General features: G+C 40.3%; 1 protein-coding gene across 5 annotated transcripts in view; it reads right to left on the reverse strand.

Annotated features, from left to right (window-relative positions):
- grid1a (glutamate receptor, ionotropic, delta 1a) overlaps positions 1–26,061 on the reverse strand; it is a 206,880-nt gene that overhangs the window by 11,999 nt on the left and 168,820 nt on the right. For all 5 annotated transcript variants that reach the window (XM_079687302.1, XM_079687301.1, XM_079687303.1 and 2 more), the window contains exons 6-12: positions 23,476–23,649; positions 19,552–19,713; positions 18,708–18,827; positions 10,646–10,747; positions 9,098–9,295; positions 7,573–7,903; positions 3,550–3,688 (exon numbers count right to left, since the gene is read on the reverse strand). In XM_079687302.1, coding sequence (XP_079543428.1) covers positions 3,550–3,688; positions 7,573–7,903; positions 9,098–9,295; positions 10,646–10,747; positions 18,708–18,827; positions 19,552–19,713; positions 23,476–23,649 — 1,226 coding nt within the window. The remainder of the gene's footprint in view (positions 1–3,549; positions 3,689–7,572; positions 7,904–9,097; positions 9,296–10,645; positions 10,748–18,707; positions 18,828–19,551; positions 19,714–23,475; positions 23,650–26,061) is intronic.

Raw genomic sequence — 26,061 nt, forward strand, 5'->3', positions numbered from 1 at the left:
TTCCAATGTCAGTAAAAAAAAAAAAGTTTAAAAGGGGAGTGGTTAGTAAAATATGCATAAATAAAAAGAAAGAATGCAGACTAGGTAAGATAAAGATAGGAGAGAGGAGTTTATGTGTCAATTGTTGTGAGCATATTCTAATGGTTTTTGGCCTATTGAAATATATACAGTTCTTTTATATGAGTGTTGAGAGCTGTATCCATAAATCTCTTAATTTTGTTCTCAAAGTGCACCAGATTGATGCTTTTAACTTCAATTTAGAGACAAAAATCTCCGAATATATTTGTAGAAAGGCAGGAAATTGAATTAAATCGAGAAAAATGTTTCATTGCGGAGGACCCTCTGTTTTGTCCCCTCCCCACTTCTCAAACCAAAGTTACACCCTTGAGTACACTTGTGCATGACGGGAGACTGCAGACAGCGAGAGTAACAGCTGAGTGGCTAGATGAAAGGAGAAAATATTACAGAGTGATGCGTCCTTGTGTTTAAACTGATTCCTTCCAAAGCCCTACTAAAACTGAAACTCATTTGCTGCTTGCAGGACTCTTTATGAGACGTTTCCTTTGATACACATTTGCCTATTTGTTCAACAGACTTTTTATTTTCTATTAGACAAATAAAATGAATGACCCATATTTCAAAATAAGGTTAGAGATAATGGAGATCCCCTTACTGTCTTGCTGCATGTATACATCGTTTCACAGTCACAAGGTTACTAAGGTGCATGTAAAACATTTCTCAGATTACCATGTTCTCCAAGAGAATGGTAAAAGCAGCAATGGCTATACCAAACACTACATTGCCCATTCCTGCATCGGACATCCAGTCAAGTACCATAGGAAACAGGTGCCGCCTTTTATGGAGATAGATTAAGGAAAAGCTCGATTTAACCTGAGCTTTCAGTGTGTCTGTGAAAAGGAAAGGGCTTATTGTTAATTGAGTAGTTAGGGAGCAGGTTTCCTAATCCTATTCACAGTCTCGGCCACAAAAGATTGTCAAGAAATGTGTCCGCAAGTTTTACACTCTACGTACATTTAGCAGTGTATTCTTCCACAAAGATCATGTTCATGGGAAGTAGGGCAGCATAGTTAATTTAAATGCACAGCTACTAAGTGAGACCTGATGCTGGGCAATTCAAATAGTGTCTTATGCATGCTCAGCAAGCAATGGAGTATAAAGAAAGGTCTCTCCTACTTAAGTTTGAAATGCTGTTTGAACAAAGCTATTAATACTAAGGCTTCACGCTATGGATGGATAGAGATAACCAATAATTAGCTGCTTGTCAAATGTTCATTTATTTTTCCTGGTAAATGTAGTTTAATTAAGTTCAAAAATATACTTCAAAGAGCATTTAGTCTACACATTTAATTAAATGTTTCAACAAATCTGTTGAAATCTGTCGAATCCGTTTTTTCTATTTATTTGAATGTCAATGTATTAAAACAGAAAACCTTCAGCTGGAGTTGTAGAAATGCCCATAAAATGTATTAAATACAAAAATAATAAATGCAATTGAGATAATTAAACGATAATGCAAGGACTCTGTCTACAGTATGGCTAGTCCTTTGCATATCTTGAGAAACACACATCCTATATCCTTCATACTGTATTCATACTAATTTGGTGCGATTTGGACACGCAACCATTTTCAATATGAACACAGTTAGCGTTCTGTGCAGCAGCGTGGGGGGGGGGCTTTGCAGACTGTGTCGAGCACATGTCATTCAAATTGGGCTTTTATAGGCCGGGGCTCACTGACTGCAGTTTACTTTAGCTGATGAACGTTGGATGTTCTCACATTAAGTGGATGCTGGATACTAAATGAACTCTTCTTTACTTCAACACCATTCTAGCATTGCAACCTGCATTTTCTTAAACGTTTGCCCTCTTCATTCATAATGTTACCACAGGCAAAATACCCCCTCTAATTGAATCCACTTCCTACTTTATAACCACTTTGGTTATGTCAAAGCCAGTGACTAATATGCCTATTTGGACATAATCCGCTTAGTGTATTTCACTGGTGTGGTTTTGACTGCGAGGAGGACATAAGCAATTTAGCTTCATTTAATTTTGTATTAATTTATGCGAAAATATTGGTCCCTTGACAGTTGATCACTTCCAGGACATTTGACTGGTCATGAAGTACAGTACCTCTCAGGTTTAGATATGCACAATGAATTTAGTAACGCCAAGGGGTGAATCCCACACAGGCTACGAGTTCTCTCTTCACAGGTGAGCTGTGTGCTGCTTAGCATGCGTCCCCTCTCCTCACATGTCCACATGTGGCTATTTGTTTAACAGAAGACGGACCCAATGCAATCAAATGCCTCTCTGGCCCTTCTTCGGGGAGCGACAGCACACCAAATTGGATTCACTGACACAAAGCATTTGGACTGAGGACAGGCTAGTTGTTGGGCTGCGGGTCAAAAATTACAGAAAAAGCAGACACACCAAACACCAACTGCAGCTAATGAGAGATGCACTCAGATAAACCTTCAGACTGAGCTACAACACTTAACCTTGTAGACACATTATTAAACAATGTACTGTATGGTACCTCAAGATCATCAAACACCTATGTGTGTTTCCAATAATGAAATACCCTTATATATAATAAACACATCTGGATATATCCAATCAAATAATGGGGGCGTAGGGTTAGACAGAAGTGAAGTTCTCTGTGGCCTGCTACAATAGCTGCATTTTGCACAACACAGGGTTAGGGTTAGGGTAAGGGTTAACTGCACTGTTGGCAGACATGTTACATTTTGGGTAAATAGGCACTGGCTTTAACAAACAAGAAAAACAGAGGGTCAGTTTCTGCTTCATCGATTCAGATTGTTTTGTGTGTCTTTTTTAACTCTCCATTTGACAATGTAATTGAAAGTGAGCCAAGTGCTAAATTGTTTTCAAAATCTGATAAAATAAAAAGGATAGTGATGGTAAAATACCTGTCTTTCTTTCTTAAATCTCAGTGTTCAAACCATTCAGGAAGCAGTTTGTCATTTTAATCTGGCGCTGACAATTGTTTCATGGCCACCAGCTGTAGGTCATATCAGCTGTGTGTAATTAATGTTAATTCCGTCAGCACCTTAGTAACATGCAAAATAAAACTGTCTGGGTGTTGTCAGGTTTATGTCCTCCTTTAGCTCACTCAGCCAGAGATTGTTTACGAGGGAAAAGAAAGCATCACTCTGTGACTGTACAGTAGTTCCAACAACTGCAACAGAGTGAGACGTCTCCTCTCTAGTGGATTGCTTTCTGTCAATTTTTAAAGAGTCACATTCTTCCACTTGTGAAAAATGAATCAAGTTTTAAGAGACTAAATTAATTTGAAGGACTTGGATTTGTAACGACACAGCTTTACAGTATGTACTATTCCCACTTTGACAATAGTCTAAACACTACAAGTGTCATTTCTGTGTGTTGGACATTCAAGGTTAAATACCACAGAATGAAAGGACCCTAACTACAACTTACTTAAACATTGCTGTAACTAAATGTTTAAGTTGATTCCCAGTAAAAAGCTCCCATTTTGTGGCTTACCGGACAGCGTTGTCCATGCGTGACACGGTGAGGTAGGCCGCCAGGTTAGCTGTGTAGGACGAACACACAATCAGGGTGAAGAGCCACCAGCTGCCCATGACGATACGCAGAGCCACAGATCCCAGGATGGAGTCACTGCCTGTGGAAGACCAAATATAAACACATGGGTATATTAACTAAAAGCAGACACACACGTGGTCATAATCATCATTAGCCTTATTATGTACTGCAATCCCACTTCAGCAACACATTAGTATAAGTTATGCATCTGATGTCGAAGTGACAAAGTTCTATTGCTGCCAAAACGTGTAGGTGTGCGTTATTACTAATATCAAGGTCTTGTGGACTAATTGTATTGTTTTAGTTAATTATTTTATTGTTTTATGAGCGGGCCAAGAAACAGAAGGTTTAACATCTTGATTCCTTATGTTTTGAATGACTTTGATTATTAATTTCAAACAACTCACTGAGAAAACACACATTGAGAGTTCTGTGTGTGTATTGTAGGTTGTTTCAAATCAACCTCGGCTTTTTTCTTTAGGTTTAAAAAATATGGCATGCTTTATCCAAAATCATTAAATACTGTATATTCTACTTCTGAAACTCACACATTTAAATTCAACATGCCTTTTGTTAGGGAATAATTCTCCTTTACTCCTAGATATCTAACCTTTTTGCCCTTTGACGTTTATGACCAACCCTAACGTCTGTTATCTCCCTTAAGGAAATGGGCTGCTCCAGCTATATGTTCTTATTCCCAGTTTATGACCCGGCAACTCTCGGTCACAACTGGTTTATGGTTGTGAGAACGCTGGAACACTTCCTTCTCGGTGTTTGTGGACTCCAAGGTGTAATCTTCGAGGCCATGAGGGTCAGACAAGTGATTCAGTGTTCCCAGATGTTTAGGCTATCTCCAGTGTTCCCAGATGTTTAGGTTTTCTCCTCCACTATGTTGATTACTCTCTGTGAACCTATTAAAAGGTCTAGCAAAAGAGAGGCGCTTCAGAATTGACGTGGCAACTCTCCCGTGTAGTCAGAACCTCTGGCAGCTGTGACTTGTGATGTGAATTCTCCGGCCGAAGCTCCTAAATAAACCATCAGTGTTTGACATCAAAACTCCTGCTCGTCCCGTGTCTCCTTCATGAGTCGGTGACTCCCACTGCATTGCTACACAGAAGTTTCCCCCACACCTTTAAAGTACCAGCTATTCTATGTTAAAGCTAATGCATTTTTTCCTCATAATAGTCATATTTGGATATTACACTGGAGCAGTAGAACATATGCAAATGTTGATTTTGTGCAATTTCTGTAACTCGTCATCACTTCTTTTCCCAAGAGCTTATTGTAATTAAAAATAATCTAGCCTCAAATGTGTCTTGCCCACTTTTTTGTATTTTCTTTTACACATCCCAAAACATTACATTACATTACATTACATTTAGCTGACGCTTTTATCCAAAGCGAGTTACAATAAGTGCGTTCGACCAGGAAGATACAAACTTGAAGAAAACAGAATCATATAAGTCCATCAGGTTTCATAGAGCCAAACATTTCAAGTGCTACTCAACTGGCTTTAGATAAGCCAGCCCTTTATTAGTATATAAGTGCTTTGTTAATAGTTCTATCGCTCGAAGTGGAGTCCAAAGAGATGAGTTTTCAGTCTGAAGAAGATGTGTAAGCTTTCTGCTGTCCTGACTTCAATGGGGAGCTCATTCCACCATTTTGGAGCCAGGATAGCAAACCCACGTGTTTTTGCTGATGGGAACTTGGGTCCCCCTCGCAGTGTGGGTGCAGCGAGCCGTTTGGCTGATGCAGAGCGGAGTGCACGTGCTGGGGTGTACGGTTTAACCATGTCCTGGATGTAGGAAGGGCCAGATCCATTTGCAGCATGGTACGCAAGTACCAGTGTCTTGAAGTGGATTCTAGCAGTTACTGGAAGCCAGTGAAGGGAGCGGAGGAGAGGCGTGGTGTGGGAGAATTTAGGAAGGTTGAAGACCAGACGAGCCGCTGCATTCTGGATGAGCTGCAGAGGTCGGATGGCACATGCAGGTAGACCAGCCAGGAGGGAGTTGCAGTAGTCTAGGGGTGAGATGACGAGGGCCTGGACCAGAATCTGCGCTGATGTCTGGGTCAGCTGGGGACGTATCCTCCTGATGTTGTAAAGCGTGTATCTGCAGCAGCGGGTTGTTGCAGCAATGTTTGCAGTGAAGGACAGTTTGTTATCTAGGGTCACACCCAGATTCCTTGCAGTCTGAGTCAGGGAAACAATAGAGGTGCCGATGTTGATTGTTAGGTCAAGAGTGGGACAATCTTTTCCCGGAAGGAAAAGCAGTTCAGTCTTGTCAAGGTTGAGCTTGAGGTGATGAGCAGACATCCACTGAGAGATGTCTGCTAGGCAAGCAGAGATGCGTGCGACGACCTGGGTCTCTGAGCGGGGAAAGGACAGAATTAGTTGGGTGTCGTCAGCGTAGCAGTGGTATGAAAAACCATGCGGGCTAATGACAGACCCGAGCGAGTTTGTGTACAAGGAGAAGAGGAGGGGACCAAGAACCAATTTTATGTAAGAGTGTAGTACTTATTAATATTCATTGTTCTCCTTGTCTTTTTAATGTTCTTCCCTTCTTGTCTTTAAGCCTTTGCCCTTCCTTGTTTTCCTTGAGGGAAGTCGACTGGTTTGTCACTAGCGTACTATCTTCATTTTCTTTCTCTGTCATATTGACTCTTTCTCTCCAAATATCCAACTGCTTATGAGGTGCATGAGAAAAATGTCAGCACATATTCTAAGTTTGAAGAGTAAAGCTGTAGAAATGTAATCTGAGAGATCCAGGAGTGTGAAATATAATGAAAAAATATTTGTCTGAAAGTGTCACAATCAACACAGCTGCGCCCTAAGGACAGTTTGGGAAAAAACTGAAGGCCTTGTCAAATGCAAAGCACTCCGGCGTCAGTCATTTTTATTACAAATGGCTTTGACTGATTTCTTAAGGTCATGGAAATGTGCATCTTGAAACTTCACGTGTTCCTACGCTACTGCAGCCGTGGTCTGTGGTCAGTCTCTTTCTTCTTCAAAACACTGATTTATCTCTGTGATCAAAACGAGAAAGCATTACTTTCATCAAGTTCTCCTAGACGGTTTTAGATGATTTCCTACCTCTCCCTGACCTTCTTATAAAACAAAAGAATGGCAGTCCCAGTTGGAAAAAGCGATGAGAGTGTCTGTGGGTGGACGGTTTAATCTGCGTGAACATGCAACAGAACGCCGCCAAGTGTTGGCATATCATGCTCTCTGACAGTGCCACAATATGCACCAGCAGTCAGATCCATATCAAGAACACCTACGTCACACCGAGAAAAACATTCAATCCACTTGATTGAAACCAAAAGTGACGACGTTGGAACGCGAGCCAAAAACAAGGAGAAAAAAAGAGAATTTAGCTTCTCTTGAAATATAGCGTGTGTTGGGTTAAAAACGGCTCACAGGCAGCGTGCCAGACTTTGATAGATGTTGTTCAGGCTTTAACATCACTTGCTGAAGTAGTCATTTATCCAAACCGGACATACCTGGATCACCACCAGACCTAAAGATGGGATGTCTCCTTGACAAGGGCACCTTTAGAAAATGCTAGGGTGGGCGTTGTGCCTCAAACTGACTCACTACTGAATCAGCATTTGTTGCATACTGACATCCACATGTGCATTTACATTTATTTTTGTTTTGAATTGTATTTTCTTAATCCCTTGAGGTAGTTTAAAAAAAAAATGCTCCTTGTTTTTCAGCCTAAAATTAAATGTTGATTATTTAACAACGGCATGGCTAGTGCTTGGTACCATATATAGTACTGATAGAGGTCAAGAGCAGGCAGGCTTTCATTGATTCAGAAGTGACACAAATGTTTACTAGTAAGAGGTTTTGGTAGAATGAAACCCTGCCTAAGCTTAACCCACCAATATATGAGGAATCAACGATTGGTGATTGGCTGTCCTTGGATTTTGTGGAGTCCGTACTAAAGTTATATCACCCACCCTGTTGCACAAAGGCACCGTAGACGATCCAGATGGCACTCTGTAGTGATGTGGAGACAGAGGGTTGCGGGGGTCCTCCTGCAGTGTTCTGGCAGCGCACCGCTTGGATGCGCCTGAGCAGGAAGATCATGATGCCCACCACAGGGATGGCTGCGGCAATGCACGCCCACACTGCCAAGTCAAATGGTGCCAGCAAAGAGAAAATGTTAATCTTTTCCTCTGACTTGCGCATCAGGATTCCCACCGAATAGTCCAGGTAGCGCTTGCTGAAATCCACGACGCTCTCACGCTCCGGGGTGATGGTTATGGCTGAGATGGCCAAATCAGCTCTCTGTGGAAAGAGAGTCACATGCTTTAATAACTTGAGATTTTAGAACGACAACATATATTTAAGACAAAGAGATGTTAGACATTGAAAGAGAGTCTAGCATATTGGACCTCCATGAGATGGTCGGTGTTATCTCATTGTTGAGTTTTTAAAATGTGTGGTTGACTTTAATATCTCTAGAGAAATAAACGTTGGTGACCCCGTGGCCCCTTCTCTTGTTTCTCCATCATGCTTGCTTTTCAGTTTTTAAATGAGCTTCCATTTAACTTGACTCCCGCCTCTAACAGAAACTAACCTTTATCCTCTGTCTTTTTCACTTAATATTCATCAAGCCACTGTTTTGACTGTCAAATTGAAAGAATATGTTTTTATTCCCAATGTGAAGTAACCTTTGGATTGTTAATGCTTTGACTCGAGATTCACTTTCAGTCCACACTTTCAATTTTAAAATGCATTTATCTCTCTCTGTCAGAACCAGACAGGCAATGTCTCTGTGCAAATTCACGCTCTCAGCAGGAGGAACCCCTTTTGATTTTCTGACACAATGATCCTTCATCATCATTCTGTCATCTGCTCAGTACGTTGTTGACTTTGAACCTAATAACTATGGAGATCATTTGGCCTACGTGAAGGTTTTAATAATGGAGTGCTTTCTTTTCAATCTGGGAATTGGGTCCACATTTCTTCTCCCATCTGCCTTTTCTTGATATTTTCTGTGGAAAGATATGTGTGACAGTGTATGTACTTTGAAATGTCCTAAATGTTCAACAGAAAAGTTAATTAAATCACCTTTATGAAGATATCACTGTACATTAGATAGAGTTCATAAAACTGAGATTGATATAATTAATTTAGTCGTTATGTCTAAAAAACTTCTAAACTTTTATTTCCATCTTAGGGAGTTCAGTTCCTATTATCATTATGAACTTTAAAAGCTTTAGTTATGGTCTCAAACTTCTGAAATGCAGAAATCAGACCCAGATCAATTGATTTGTGATGTCACCCACGGGAGAAAACGGATGTGCAGACAGAGACAGTTGGCCCCTACAATGTTTGTCTAATCTTTCTCCTTCCTCTGAGCCTTATAATTTGGAAACTATTTCAAAACGAGACAATGTGGCCTGACTCCCAGAAAAAAACCGATTTGGACTGAAATCTGGAAATTGATTGACAGAGATATAAAGAAGACACACTGACCTTGCCGATGAGTTCTCCAATCATGCCATTCCAGGATCCATTAGGGAGAGCTGAGCCATACTTCCCGTCTCCCACTTGGTAGATGTCATACTTGAAGCCCAGGACCTTTGCCAGGGCGTCCAGGACATCAATGGAGAAGCCCTTGTATCTCTTGGGTTGGCCCAGAATATTCTCTCCCACCATCACAAAAGGCTCTTCCTGTTTGAAGGAAAAGTGTGCCTTTTGTAGAAGACATTACTGACCAGGATAATGCTGAGGAATGTGAGTGTGTGAGGATTTTTCTCTAAGCCTGCGATTTATCCTCAAACTTTGGAAAAGAGTAGAGCATGTGCACTTCATCACAGGCACGTCATTTATCACGATGCACCATAATCTCCTCGGGGCCAGTTTGGCGACCGAAGCGAGGACACATTCAGTCATCTTAAGAACTTTAGGGTGACACCTTTATGAACAGCTTCTGAGGTGATCTAAGTTAAACTTCATCTTAATAAAAATAGTTTCCTCGGCAACCGTTGACCTGTAACACATGGCGCCATGGCAATTGCTATGGTTCATCAGCGTGGAAATTGCCATTTTAAATACATTGCACCCAGCCATGGTTCTTCTTTATGGTTTAAAATATCAGGGCAGAATTAAAAGGGTGAAGGAGGAGTAAAGAGAGCTGAGGAAGACAGAGGAGAGAGACATAGAAAGAGAGGGGGGGTGTTAAAGTGGGCAGGGGCAAATGACTTGATTAAGTGACACTGCCAGGGGAGAACCGAGCAGAACGTATGTGAATAAATACGGTGCAGGTAAATCATGTGTGAAGCGGAGGATAAACGAAGAGAGAGCGAGGGAAGTGACTGCCTCTGCTAGAATTGGTAGAGATAGTTCAAGAAAAACTGCTGCACTATGGGATTGATTTTAACGGCCTTCTGTTCCTCTAGATTCGCAGGACAAGCTGGAAAAGGTGACCTAAAACTCCCTCTTCTAAGTGAGAAAAACTGTGTAAAGTATATATTAGATGTCTAGTTCTGCAATTTCCTGTGTTGTCCTTATTGGTCCTCCACCTTACTTTGATAACAACTTGTAAAATCCGGTAGAACTAAGCACATTTTTTTATCACAGTAAATTATCAAATAGAAAAACCTGTTTCCAACTCAACTGAGGTAAGAAAGGGGGAGTTCTTTAAGACTATCATAAGATAATTATTTACCGCCATGTTTTGCAAGAATCTCTGCTCTGCTTGCTGCTTTATATTTTTATTCACTCATTATTTATTGTCAACAATCTGCAGGGAATTGTAAGTGTCATTAACAGTGGCTAAAAGTCAATCATAAAAAAGGCAAAGTACTTTATTATTAACCGTAATTACTTCATCAGTCATTAAAGTACAATTGACAGTATCTTGTTTCTTTGAGTGTGTAGTTCACTGAGAAGCTATTGCTTAATCTGTGGGTGTAAAGAACCACCTAATAGATGTTTGTACTGGGGTGTTTGTTTTTCTTGCTCAGATATTTGCCTACTCAGGTCAAGTGTTAAAAGACTCAGTATACTCCCACAACTTACCAGTAATGTTACAATCTTCAGCGTCACTCCTTGCATGCCGCTCTCGATGCGATTTTCCTTTAGGCTACCATTCATACCACGAGTGTTGTCCCAAGACGCCAGCTAATAGGGAGGAAAAAAAAGTCAGATAGATGAGAAAAAATTGATAAAAACGGGGGGGGGTTCACAAAAAGGTGACAAACACCTTATTATTAAACATTGAATTGCAGTAAAACAGTAAGAGAAATATAAGTAAGGTATCATTGTGCTGTAAACTCATGGTTTGTGCTGGGTGTATGAGGGTTAAATGAATGGGGTTCAGTTTATGTGAGTGTGACTTTAAATCTGGGTGGAGATTCGCGGGGTTTATTGATGTGTTAGAAATAGAGGGGAACATAAATTAACGTCATTGAGATTGAGGAATCAGGAGAAGCCACTAGTAAGTGTGATTATTGTACTGAATGTGATTTAATGTGTATGGGATATGTGTGATCCTAATGGGTGTATTGTTCTTGTCCTTTTTCTTCTAAGGTTAACAACCTATTTAGATTTGATTAAATCATCAAAACTAGGAGTTGTTTCCGTCCATCTTGATTCCACCGATACTGTCGGTAAAATCATCATGTCCTGCATTTTCTGTGACAGTCTTTGCTGAGCCACAAATGTTTTTGTTAACATCTGAGCTAGTTACCAAGACAACAAGCACTGGCTACTGGCCATTAGTATGCTATTAGGACCCTCTTTTCAAGCTCCTCCACTGAGTGCTGCGATGTATTGTCCCTCTTTGTAGCTAATGATAGTATGATTAACCAGTAATCATATAGATGGAGGTGGTGATGATGAGTGGAAGGAGCAAAAATACAATAATGATGATGATGACTTTAAATAGGTCATACTTATAATACCAATTCAGACTAAAAAACAAATGAAAAAAGTAACACAGTGGTTTGAGTATTCTTTCTTGAACCAGTCCCTTCTTTTAAAACTCTCTTTCCGCACTGTCAAGGTTCTGAGCTATGTCTGAAGACGTGAAGCCAATGTTTGTTAAATTCTTAATCAGTGCTGCAAGCAGGACAAGGATTCTCAAGGATTCGACAAATCATTTGGAGTGGTCAATGAGATTTGAGCTGACAGGACAAGAATGGTGGCTCCGGGCCAAACTACAGACACTCTGGCCCCCACAGCCCTCCCTCAGCCCCCCCCCCCCACACAGCCGCCTGCAGCACACATGCCTCTTCTACAGGAGCCCCGTATAAAGAGGATGTACCCACATATCTACTCCATAACAACAGATACTTAATGAAATATATAAATGCAAATAGCTTTTTAAAATTGAAATAACTCAATTTGAAGCGGGAAATGTATGTTTTGTTTGTATTGAGATTAGAATTCTGGATCATTGTGGTCTTCTGAATAAATGGATGTTTTGCAATTACTTGTTGTGACCCGTTACCTGTCATTTCTATTCAGTTAACTAAATATAGCATCATATATTTCAATATAACCATTAAGAAAGTATGCAGCTGTATAACGATGCAATGATTAATGTATTATTCCTGCCAAACTATCAAAGCTTGCAAATAAGTGATTTCTGCACATGTGTCTCATGTTGACACAAATACATCCAGCTCAATCTGAATAGGCAGTTTAGTCACTTCCTCAGAGAGGGAAGGCTTATACAAAATGCTTAAAGACCGCTGGCTCCACTAGAACATTTGACATTCTATTTAATATTAAGTAGAAAAGGGTACCAGAGATCAAAACTGGGAGCAGCAGTCGAGATAATATAACGTTTTACGATCCCATCACAAGTCCAGCACTTAACTTTGAACTCTCGCTTCTTGAAATGTTAAGGTTACTTTGCTCTCTTGCCTGATTTGGCCTAGGCAGTTTGGTTTGAGCCTGAAGGGGAAATATCAGAGCCAAACAACTGAGCAGATTGTCTTTTTGTATTTTAAAAGAAGATTTTGTATTCTAGGGATGTTCCATTTGGCTAAGGGGATATTGATGAGAAAACAAAGTGAACAAACATGAATCTCTGTCACCATTTGCAAAGGCAAACAATTATACAATCAAAAGGAAACAACAATGACTATAGACACACATGAGATCCGACAACACATGATTTCAACTGTGAAGGAAATAGAATCATAAGAGGGAAACACTTCACTATTATTTATCTCTTTTGTTTTTCATACACCATCTGCAGAGCATGTGGTCCTCCACACACTCAGTCTCAAGAGTTATTCTGCTATGTATAACCACACTGCAAACTGCTACTGTATCATATTTATAAACTTGCAGCTTGTATTCTATACATTTTCCTGAATAACGATGTCACTCAAGAAATGCATTTTCAAAGGGTGTCTATCTAAGCACTGTGCATGTCAACGATATGAAGATCAGTTAGTCGTGGAGCTGTTCATTGTAAACATAATATAAGGTTAGGCCCTATGTATTCACATCCCTTTGTTTACCTAAAAGCTGCCCTTCAATTTGCACGGAAAACTATGTTGATATTCGTTTTAGTTGTAATAGACTGTCTACTTGTTCATCTGTGTATGCGGATATATGAGACTGTGTAAAGCCACAGCGGTTTGCGTGTGCGCGCGTGGGACAAAATGTCAGTCTCCAGGGGGGGGGGGGGGGGACTATTTTCTCCATGAGCAACTTCGTCCTCAGTGAAAAAACAATCTCCGCTCTGTAAACTGAAGAACACTAAAGAGGAACACTTCTACTTCACAGAGCCTTGCACAGCAGCATGCTACTTGGAAGGTCACAAACAAAACATACAGCCGAGGCAAAGCGTGTGCATATGAACGAGTAACACCTCACTGGACACACTGTGATCTTTACCAGACTTTCAAGGACATGACTCTAAAACAAGTTTCAAACTTCTACTGAGAACGGATGTATTTTATAAAAATATATACTAAAAGGTAAAGAAAGACTCCACATTTCTTTAAAAAATGCTTTGAGCTTTTTCCCTGGTTCTTTCTTTTTGAAGTCTCAGCCTCGTGAGGATTTAGGTTTAAGATAATCTTTGTATGAATATGTATAGTATCCAAGAGCGTACCCAATGTAAGTAAGACCAACACATTCAGTTGTTTCCTCCTGTCTCATATATGCGTTTTTGTATCCTACAGCACAATAGAGAATATCACACTAATGACATTTTGTAATATTTCCAGTTTGAAAGTTGCAAAAATATCAGGACTGCCATTAAGTTAATGGTGACAATTCTCAATGCCATATTATGATCATCTGTAATGGAGCTGAGCAAATGCCAATGACCACTTAGAAATGACAAAGGGAGTCAAATGGCCCAGGATTCCTAGTGCCACATAGTATCTCCCATCATGCGAGTTTCTCATTGACTCCTTTGTCTGACACGTCAGCTGGATTGAAAAGACTGTGCAACCTTATACTGTATGTGTGAGTGTGTTTTGAACAAGTGTGTATATCAAAATGTAAACGCCTGCCTTATTTACCACCTATTAATACATGCTTCATCAAATTCATCTTTATTTCTTCTCCTTCTATCTATCTATCTATCTATCTATCTATCTATCTATCTATCTATCTATCTATCTATCTATCTAGTTGTCTGTCTTTCAGTCTGTTATGAAACATGAGTCAGGATTCACTTGTTTGTTTGTTTGTTTATTTATTTAAAAGACAGTGCACATTAATCCACATTGCTGTAAATGAGCCAGTATTAGCCAGCAGGCTAATGTTTAACTGTTGTCCTTGGCAAGATGTTAAATGACCACAACAAGACTTCACATCACTGTCGCGAGCTTAAAAAGAGCGTTGAACTGAAGTGATCATACACACTTCATCATAAATAAGTGAATTATTGATTTTGCTTCCTACTCATCGGATCCACCTTTACACTCCAAATGTATTTTACGTCACCTCATAAAGTCAGAGCATCAAAGTGCAAGTACTGTAGGTGAAGTGCATTTTAGGTGAACTTGATGATGATAGGCTGGGTAACATTTGTTGAGCTGTTTTCATGATGGATTGGATCACATGAGAGAGAATTCATCAAGAGGTGGAAAAATACTGTGCACTTTTCATCCTATTACTTGAGAATCACAAGAGGATGAATTTTTTGAAGGAACAACCATAAGTGGCTTCTGCCACTTAAATGCTTTCCTTTGAATGCGACTGGGAGAAAAGGCAATTCAAACATAATTACAGTTCAACATAATGCAGTTTTACCAGGTTGCAAAATGGTGCTGTCTTTCACTTGTTGTTCATGGTCGAATGCACTTATGTAAGTCGCTTTGGATAAAAGCGTCAGCTAAATGAAATGTAATGTAATTGTCTGCAGTGAAAAAAATTGAACAGACATATACTGTTTTCTACACGGCTAAATTGGAAATGGATATATGGCATGTAAAATACTAGCTGTTGCCTCACAGCACTTTTCTTTATCTTCCCGCAGGTGAAAAATCTAAGCAGGCAGGGCAGGTTTAAAAAAACTGTGGGAGCCAGAAAGTTAGTTTTAAAAAAGCTGGCAATCTTAGTGCTGACAAATTAATCATGGATCAACTGCCCTATTAACCCCCTCCAGATCTATTGTTGGCATGAGAGAAGTGCCCTTTGGAGACTATTTAATGCCATTTCAGCTTCATGAGCCAGTGGAATAGGGCTGAGCGATAGGACGAGTACATCAGCTATGAACAACTGCAGCTCGGTTGACACAACATTCAATTGGGCACATGGAGCTAAAACTGTATGACCTTCAACTATCACTGGTTGAAGGGCTGATTATTGGCCGTTAAGAAAAATGTGTCATATCATCCAAAGTGGCCAATTGCAACCGAGTGTGACTGTAAGGTCTCCTCTGGCATCACAGGTCTAAATGTGAGAAGGCTCTGGTCCATTTGTCGTTGCACAATTCAGTTTTAGGGGTGTGGACCTGGGATATTTTAGGGTAAGAATCCACTCCAGCTAGCTTTTATTGGGGGGGGGGGGGGGCTGGTGTAGGAACCCACAACTGAATGTATACTTGCACAGATTCTCATGAGTTATTCTTTAAATCTGGCAAGGATCTGGCCACCAGATGTACCATATTTATGCTGCAGATGATAAAGCCGTTTAAGCTGATTCAGATAAAATATGCATGTAAAGAGCAGCACGAACTGCGGACTCCTTTAAATATAAAACATTAAAGTGACAATGGCATCATTGCTAACCTAATAATATATTTTTACTTTTAACCCTAAGGGTGTATTTCACTTTTTCTATTTTGAAGGTTAATGGCCCAGTCGCATGTCTCAGACAGCCAGGCTATATATTATTTCCAGCACAGGTAAGGCTATTTAGAAATGCTGTCATATAACATGTGAGGTAATATACCCTCTAAAATGAAAAATGTATTTTTCATGCGGCCACAAAATGGAATGATGGACATTTGGAGCTTCCCTGTTCAAACACTGTGCACAACATCAGGCAGACAAACATCATTAGGATGATACTTTTTTGCTCAAGAATAGTGTAAATACAACCAAAAATGTGACTTTAAATATGACTATGGTGCCAGCCCTACTACAGTATGTGGACACATTTCAGAGATAACTACTGCATGATGCATGCACGATGCCAGGTTAGGAAGAACAATTACATTCAAATGAATTACTTTTCTCTATGAAGAGCTTTGTGTTAGCTGGAAGTCATTAGCAATATCTGCTTAGAGATGAGCTGACACATCAATAAGAGCAAACTGGGAAACCAAAACAACAACAACAGCATCGATCACTCTGCTGCAGCCCTGGATGGTGGAGAAAACTCACAGTAGCCATCCAGGAAATAGTATTTCAGTCTTCATTACAGTGTCTAACCAGAAAGACGCCTCATCTAAGAGCCATCAGGCTGGGGAGAAAATGGACTGAATGCAGATAAACGATGATGGAGAGGGAGGGAACCAGGGATACTAAATGGAGAGAAAGGGTTAGGAAAGAAGAGAAGTGGGGAGAGGATGGGACATGAGATGAGAGGAAAAGATAAAAGAGGGGAGAGAGGAACAAAATGAGGATGGCTCCGAGGGGTGAACGTGGTTCGGGGGGGATGAAGGACGACATGCAATCACTGTTACCCTTCACTCGAGAAAACACAGACCTGACAACATGACATTTTATATTAGTACATTGCAGAGGACCATGTCATGGTGTGGCTGAATGTATATACACTTCCTATTATAGAGGAACAGGGAGGACAGATACATGAATTTGAGTCTTTTTTCTCACCGTAATGGTTCTGCCAAGTAGTGGGCAGACACACGGATAGACATGCCAGGTAATGAACAACAGCACTGAATGCATTTGGCATCCGAATTATCTGGCCTTGCTGTCCCCTTCTGCCTCTAATGCTTTTGAGAAAAAAGCTCCGCATGTTAGTTTGTTCCCTGGCCTCTGCTTTCTGTTTGCCTGGCTGCATGCTCTTAGTATCTGAGATCCAAAACAGTGTGTACAATACATGTTTGTGTGTTAACATGCTGTAAGGCTCAATTGCATGTATGTATCTGTTTCTTCCTGTGTGTGTGTGTAAACACATGGCACTGTGAGTAGTGCGTCGCTTCCTAGTTAATGCTAATGGCCACATTATGATGAATTGGCTTCATGATTTCAGTTAGGCTGAGTGGTGATTAAATCTTCATTACCGTTTCTGGTCAGTCCTGCTCTACATAGATTGCCGAGAAACTCCATTTCTCTTCATTCAGCAAGAAGTCCCTGACTGAATCAGGACATCCACAGCGACAAACAAATTACAGCTATGTGAAGAGCGCATAAATAATGCTCTCACTGTCTCACTTCAGCTCTGCAACACTCATAGATCAGACACCTCTCTCAGTTAAGACTCCATGGGTCGGTTCATAAGGCCTGCTCAATATTTAAAAAATGTCTTTACTCAACAAAAACAGATCAAACATTCTCTGATAATCAAAGCCGAAGTTCCACGTTTTGTTTTTGATAAAAAACGAACACACCAAGTGTGGAAGTACAGTTAAGTCTCAGGTCGTAATGATACACTTAATGCAGGATGGTTGGTGTGATGAAAAACAAGATTAAAGCAGACTGGTCTGGTTAATTTAAGTGCTCCAGTAGAGGGCACCCTGATACCTGACACCTCACTGTCAAATGATAATCCCTGACACCGTAGTTCTCAGGGATCAGAGAACCGCTGATTCCAATCCTACCAGTACGTTTATTTTTGCATTCACCTGACACCCCAGAAAGTACCAAAATACCAGTAGAGCTCTGTATCCTGAGGATTACGATTCAGAAACAGTGGTCTATAAATAAAACGCAAATGCACAAACAAAGAGTTAAAATCCTTTCTCCAGTTATTGTTCCAATCAGGCAATACAATGGACTCAAGATTCCTCCTGCAGGTCTTTTTACCTTCAGCCTCACTTGGCATGTAGTGTGAGTTTCAGATAGGAACTAAAACCAGCATGACAGCAGTTCTTAAGGACAGGAATTGAGTACCTACACTTTGCAAGGGGCCTCTGAGAAAAAAATGACAAATAGTTTTATTTCCCTCTTATTTCTCTCCTTAAACAGTAAGTGGTCACATTGAGACAATGTCTTAGAAAAGCTTTTTCCATCAGTAGTTTCACAGTACCTGCTGTTCCTGCAACACCTACATAATGGACAGTTATGTAAGTCTGTGCAAAATCGCATCTACCAACAAAAAGCTTCTGAGTAAAGTTCTGTACAGAGGTCCAATCCAATGGTGCATACAGTATATAAGTGTGAGAGGGCACAGTCGCTTAGCTTTTCGAAATGAGAAAGGTGGGGCACCCTGCTGCGGAATACATTACGCTAACAAATAGAGCAGCTACATGGTTCTTTCTGACACACTGAAAGAAAACAATGGACCACTGTTACTGAACATCTGAGTTAGTTACTAAGAGCGAAAAACCATTGGCATATCATTCATCATTTTGATGAACTGATCTACCCATATTGTATGAAAAACAAATCTAAATGTAAATAGTCAGTGTCCCCTGAATTTTCCTTTACAAGTAAACAAAACATATATATATATATATATACAATTCTGGACTCACCCGTTTTACATCTTTCCCAAATGTCTCACTGTAGCTGGTTCCAAGAATCTCAAACTGCACATGGGGATTAGAGCCTTCAGTTCGGAAGTCCATCATTCCTGTCAGGCCACTGATCCGTCCCTGTAGCAACAGCGAGCAGAAAATAGTTACTACGTGTAGATGTCACAACACAGGAGCAGTAGCAGTGATAATGTTCTTGTCTTTTTTACCCTTACTGTTCAAAAGGTTTGGGCAAATAAAAATAGCCTGCAAGCATTAATCAGTACATTAATTAACCCCTTTGTACTTATCAGCTCAGTCTAGTTAAATTAACAGCATAGACTGACATTAAGGGGAAGATAAACATCAATTATACCACATGATATATGCAAATTCTCATTTTTTGGCTGAGACAGGAACAAATCAATAAAATAGATTAGTTTAACACGCCAATACACAAGAGCACTCTTTCTCTGTTTCTTTATGCTCTGCATGGCCATCTCACTATATGTCACACTTGAGATTAAAGCAGCGTGAGTCACTGTAAGAATATGAAAATCCATAATCTGATTAAAGTGGATGAAATGTAGACACTTTATTCAATTGGACCTTATTTCAATGATAGGGTTACACAAGCCTTTCGATTAGAAAAGTCTAGAATTAGCCACAAATCTGTCTTTAGGCCAATCCCGGTGATCACATTAAACCAACAGCTTCCTCAGGGTATTTTAAGGACTTCAAAGGATTTTCTAAATGACTGTTTGACTTTAAATACCTTTATACTTGCTTCTGATACTTCCCTGAATGGGTATTTCTTTCTAGATTTGATTAATTTAAGCAAAAAGGACATGTTATTTTCAAAAACCTTCTTGATGGTGTCCAACATAGACCACCCTCCATTCCATGGCTTGGTGGACTTCCTCATGCAGTTAAGGCTGGCCATACTGTGCCACTTCCTGTCCTCCAGTTTTCTGTAGAAGGCGTTGGCTAGCATCAAAACACTGTCATACAGGTAGAGATTGGACACCTGTCAGAGGACAAAACAAGTCATTTAAAAAATGCATTATTGGAGTGCGTTTGTGTTGTGCAACTAACAACAGAATAAAAACTGTGGATACAACGAACTACACACATATTGTTTTTTTGGGCTGCAAGAAATATTCCACAGTTGGACCCTTGTGAATGAGGCAGTGACACAAAAGCACCTTTCTGTCAGCCTGTTCCTGTGAGGTTTGAATGTGAAATAAAAACCTTCTCAGAGGGGAATAAAAACGTGTCTCATTCCTTGGCGACAGAATGGATGGCATTGGGAGAAACGGTGAACAGTTTCTATTGTATCCGTCAATGTCATGGCTGTCATTGGGGGAAGACCCAGTTTCTTTCTTCATTACAACAATATTGAAGGATGGCAAAGCAGCAACCTCACTCTGAATGTCCACATGTTTACACTTGCAGGAAACTTTCTGTTGAGGCACTTGGTTTGATTTGCTGAACGATCATGGGATTGCACTCCCTGACAATCTGGAGAGTGGCAAAACAAAAATTATTTCTAGGTCATTCATCCTTCCCGAATGAATTTCAGAGCTGCCATCAGTCCAGCTGTCTATCTCTGACTGCAGTGCACCCTGTCAGGAAACATGTCTATCTCTCCTGTGTTGGCCTGACAGTGGATTTGATAGGTCCTCTGAGTCAAGTCAAGTCAAATTCTCCCACAGCGGAAGATCCATGGGCGCAAGACTGGCTGCCACTCCAGGCAGTCAGTTAATGAATCCTTCAGACTTCCGTCCACGTGTCTTAGTGGTAAGAAATCACACTTGCCTCAAGGTCACTCAGTCAGACGCTAAGTCTAGATGTAATGCAAGGTTACACTTCATGTGAAAGGGGTTATCACAGTGCAATCTCCACGGTGTTAAACTATTCTGATGAATGCTTAAACTGCCATTACCCGATATTAAACCCTCTTTCATGTGAATTATTTAGAACTGTGGGAGCACACACCACATGCTTTACCATCTGTACATAGTATGAATAGAAATGAAAAGGACATTGTGATAGAGCTACGGGAAACACATATACCCTTACTTATACTGTACTGACTGGGGGGAAAAAGTGGCCCGGGGATTAATTGACAGACAGGCCCACTTAATGAGCGGCATGTATCGGCCGGCCGGTGACGAAAGTATGTTACTTGACAAAAAACCCTATGCATTTTATGTTATTTTGGACCATTATTCATAGTAATCACATTACCTGAGCCCTTGAGTTGCCTAGAGCAAAATAGCAACAGCATATATTTATTGATTTGAATGTTAACAGATCATGGATGCAATAACATTTTGACCCAATTTGCCTGACTTGACGCATGGAATAAAACACGGGCGTAGGAAGCATCCTCAATGTGGGTGAGACAATTTAACAGGGGGTGTGGGCAGGTGGTGGACCTCACCTCCTCTAGGGGGGTCCGGGGGCATGCTCCCCTGGGAAGATTTGTTTTAAATGTTGAAGTTAAATGCATCAATCTGGTGCACTTTGAGAGCAAAATTAGGGACTAAATCTATTGATACATCTCTCAACACCCATATGAAACAGAACTGTAAACAGATTTACTTTTTCTTTCAACATTTATTTGAACAGCAAGTGGAGGCAAAGTGACTGCACCCAAAACAATAAACCTGCTAGCTAACTAGCCTAAACTCAGTAACAGAATGTGGGCAACACGTTCTTCTCCACAGCTGCGCAACCTCTGAGTCAGACGTCACTTCCCCCTTTTCTATCCTACGGGTACAGCCACTCCCCCTGAACCCCGTTTCCTATGCAAGCCCCTCCCTCTGAACCCAGGGCTCGCTACAATACTGTATACTGTATACACAAACTATACAAAAATGCCTTTACGCTTTGGAGCTTGTTTATCCATCTGTAAGCAACTTCCAGCTAGGTCTCTCAGTCACTCACTCCTGATCGTTCACTGCGCAGTGACAGCTGCTACGGGCCTGATGTGTGAAAGTGAAACTTTCTGATAGATAGAACATAGGTAGCCTATCAAAACGGCCCAGCCCAGCCCAGTGGGGTGTGGACCACACCCCTCCAGGGAGTGGCCGGAACACTTACAAATGTGGGCCGGTAGGATTTAGGTAAGTGGGCCGGTAGGATTTAGGTAAGCAAAAAAAAAGAAAAGGCCAGTCCGCCCCTGGGTTTCAACACAAGACAAGTCTTAGAGGTGTAAAGAGGCGCTCTTACCTTACTATATATATACTATGTGTCACGGTAAGCAAGGTTACTCCGAAGACTTAAAGTAGGACTGACATTGTATTAAACAGCTAACAAAGCTGATATTTTGCTGAAGGGTATCTTCCTCTATTGACTCGCATTGTCATACATAATTTACCGTAGGTTGGGTTACTGGTTGACACATCCTTAATACAAATGACAGATAGCGTAATCCCTTTGAGATTATAGAGTACTCCCCACCGTGGAAGCCTTTGATAAGCTTGTGATAATAGTTTATCAACACATATTATATATTTTTAAGATTTGCCATTTGAATATTTTCAGTTTTAAGTACATTTGCAAGTTAATGAAAAACAAGCTCTTATTCACTTTAAAACTATATTTGATTCTGTTCTGCCATTATTCCCCAGTCGGAGTGAGCTTCCAGTCATTTATATTCATGGGCATTCATGTCCCTCATAATAGCCTTATCTAGGAAGTTTAATCTATATTCAGTCGCATACATAATCAGTTAATATTTGCATTCATGAGGCACTTGGCAGATGCCTGCCTGTATACTTTCCTACACCATGAGTGCATTCTGTACAGTCTCTACTGAAACTGTGAAAGATGCGTGATCAAACAGGAATCATGCTCATAACCCTTTTACAGCACATGGGCTGCACGCTGAGCAAAAGAAAGAGACCAGATTGTGCTTGTTTTATAGCCCTGCTTCTCCGACTGATAACAAGTGTCCCTCCTGTTGGCTGCTAGTAAAAGTGGATGAAACAGGCTGGTTGTTGCTAAGCACAGTGTTGCTGTTCGCTAAGTACTAGCAGCAAAAGGGATGCATTAGCAATAAAATCAAAACCTTGTAACTGGTCAAATAACAAATAATGCCTCATCCATCATATTGCTTTCATGCTCTTTCGACCATACTGAGTATTTACATGGATAATGTGGAGTGGTTTGAGAATTTCCTTTGCTCTTCATTTCTAGTGTTCCCCCTCTGGTTGGATGATATCAACAAAATATAAAAAATCTATGTTTTGGGATGGGAACCTTTTTGTAGCATACTTTGCAAACATTTCACCACAACAGATGTATTTTCGGTTTCTCGTTATTCTGTGTGGGCTGAGCACTTGTATTTGCACGACACGTTAAATCACTCACAAACCTTTGTCAAGAGGTTGTTTTTGATCCTGTTTGTGTCTGCTTGTTATGTGACGGTATATCTAAAAAATGTGTTTACAGTTTCAGTGTTATTTGGTAGAAGGTTAAACCCAAATTCAAATTGTTGTTGTCTATTCATGTTGAAAGCATTATGAGAGGGTTTTTTCTACATTTCAGCAGTATTTGTTTTCTGTTGTCACTGCAGTTATTTTAACAAAAGAACGTTGCTACCATTATATCCATCTATTGCCCATTACCATTTATATATGAATGCATATCCTTCTGCAGTCCAGTCAAGTCATTATTAAAATGTTCTGTTGAAAAACGTGTGTACTGTAGATATGGGGGAACTTCGTAGTGTGACACTAAGTGATGAGCTTCAGCAGTACATCTTTAAATTGTTTTTTACCTCTAGGGATTGCAGGTAGCCTTCCTGCGGGTCACAGAGCAGGGAGGAGATGCGATGGTTGTTCCTCATACAGCGAACGTTGGTGTCTTTCCACAATGGGAAGACCTGACGAATGATGGTCATCCGCCCCAGAGAGCTGTGCACCAGCTCCATGATGTCTGCATCACTCACCTCCTGAATATGGAAACAACAGGAGTTAGGTTCAACAAATATACCTATAAATATTCAGTGTATGTTCAAAAGAACCTCAGAGGGGGTTTGCAATGGCTGTGTCTGGTTCTTAAGCAATTCAACAAGATTACACATTGATGCTACAGAGCAGTTAAGATATACACATATTAGGTATAGTATAGATTGTTCTAAAAAGTATAATGGAAACAACTGAGTAGGGTTTAACATATAAACGTGTGCTTTGTTGCTGTTTAAGGACATAAACCTGGATGATCAATCTTTATTCACACAAAATGTCTGTCCAAGGAATTGGTTTATTCAATAACTTCAACCATTTGAGTCGTTTGTTGCCGAAATTGGATATATGGTTGCCATTTAATCCCAACACATTGCAGTTACACATCATCTTAATGTTGAAATAATAACACATCTATTACAGTAACCAAACAATGTGTTATCTGATCATTTACATGAAGTATTCTAAATGTTATCTTTTGAAGGCGTCCACCCTCATTTCCAGCTTTACTAAACACCAGCTGTGCAGCTGTGGTCTTGTTCTTCACAGATCACTCAAAAATAATCCAGCATACTCATCTGTTCTCCCTTTCACTTTTCGGTTTCTGAACCTTTGTGCTGATTCCTACCAGAGATCTGTTGGTCCTTCAGTGTTGGAGTCTTAGATTGTAAATCCCTCAAGTGACACCGACATCTGCTGTTCATCTTCTCTACTGACCGCCAATCTGTCCTTATCCTGCTTAGACAGCTGAATCCACTCTCACATACTTCAGAAGAGACTTGGGGATCGTGAAGCATCAGAATGTCGGTAATATTTTTTTTTCTTTAATACATCGTTTTATTCCAGCCTGGGAGCCATTAATTTGGAACCCTTAGACTTTAGTCCTGAGGACACAGGCGGAATGTATTGATCTATTTTCACGTTTTATTTTAAGATAATTCAGCATCTAGGAAACGCAATTATTTTCGATTTAACATAAGACTGACAAATCAATGAACATTTATTGTATATCCTTCACAATAATAGTGCAGGTGACCCTTGGCCCTCTCCTGTGAGCGGGTGCATGTGTGGAGGGTCCGATCAATATTCATGAAACATTGAAATGCCTGGTGGTCTCCGGAGCAGGACAGTGTTCAATGCAGAGGCAGACAGTGAGTCTCCTGGGAAATGTTTGGTGCATATACTATCTGACAATAAAGCTGTAAGGTCACTGGCGGGTCAGAACTTAAGCAGCTCTGGGTTGATATTATCTTTAACCACACATGCCTGAACCCATGCTTCCTATCTATTTTCCTAATCAGTAGTTTTGATCTCTCCCTTTTGCATCGACCTCTCTGATGTATCTGCTGGTCTCTGTGCGCCCTCACAGTTAATTTCCCCTGTCTTATTTCTGGGTCCTTCTGTGCAGTCGATCTTGCTTTTTTCTCTGTATCTGTCTGAAACAGTTTAATCTGCTTTTAAATTCATTATATTTAATACCTTAAAGGTGGGGAAGGTAATTCTGGAGAAACCAGCTCGAGTGCGCTAGAATTTGAAAATACACAGTCGGAAAAAATCTGCCACTTCCTTACAGAGCTCCAACACACACGAACGTGCAACTGACCAATGAGGGCACGAGATAAGTTTGTGCACAGATGGAAGGCTGACAGGCAGGTAGGCCATCCAGTTATTTTAGCCGGGCCGGCTAAAATGATTGGTTGTGCTTTTTACAGTACTACGGCTTCCACAGATGACATTTTTAATGGATTTTTTGTCAAAGCACTTCATATATTCATTGCTACCGGGATGTTAAGAGCATTCCATGGAATATAACAAATAGTGTATCTCGAGCTGGTTTCTCAAAATTACCTAACCCACCTTTAATGTAGCTCAAACTGTCTTGATCCAAGTCTTTTTTTTTTCAGAGCCATGATTCCCAGATCTTGAATCTGTGTTCTGCATAAATAAAACACTCCTCAGTTGATTCTAGTTCATTTAGTTTTGTCCTCTGACTCTTTTTCTGACTCAGTCAGGTGAAAAATTATGAATATTCATGAGTTGCCTGTGACACATTAATCAGATGAATTACGCTGCATGGTTCAGAGAGAACAAACCCTCACGTCCAAGTTAATAACTTCCAGTGCCACCCAGTCCAAGTGTTCTGTCACCATCGTGGCCGATATCTGTGTCAGAACGTGACCCAACAATGTACCTGACCAGGCGGATAAGGATGATGTGCTTTTTTAAATCAGTTTGAGTAAAAAAAATCCAGACGATTTCACCTACATTTCACCTGTACTACAGTATATGCAAACAAAATGCAATATGTACATTTTTACAGACACAAAAGAGTGTTAAATCAATGACTCATTACAATGGATTCAGCATTACAGAAGCATTATGTAACTTAATATTGTATA

The sequence above is a fragment of the Notothenia rossii genome (genome assembly GCF_949606895.1).
Source record: "Notothenia rossii genome assembly, chromosome: 6".
Taxonomy (NCBI): Eukaryota; Metazoa; Chordata; class Actinopteri; order Perciformes; family Nototheniidae; genus Notothenia; species Notothenia rossii.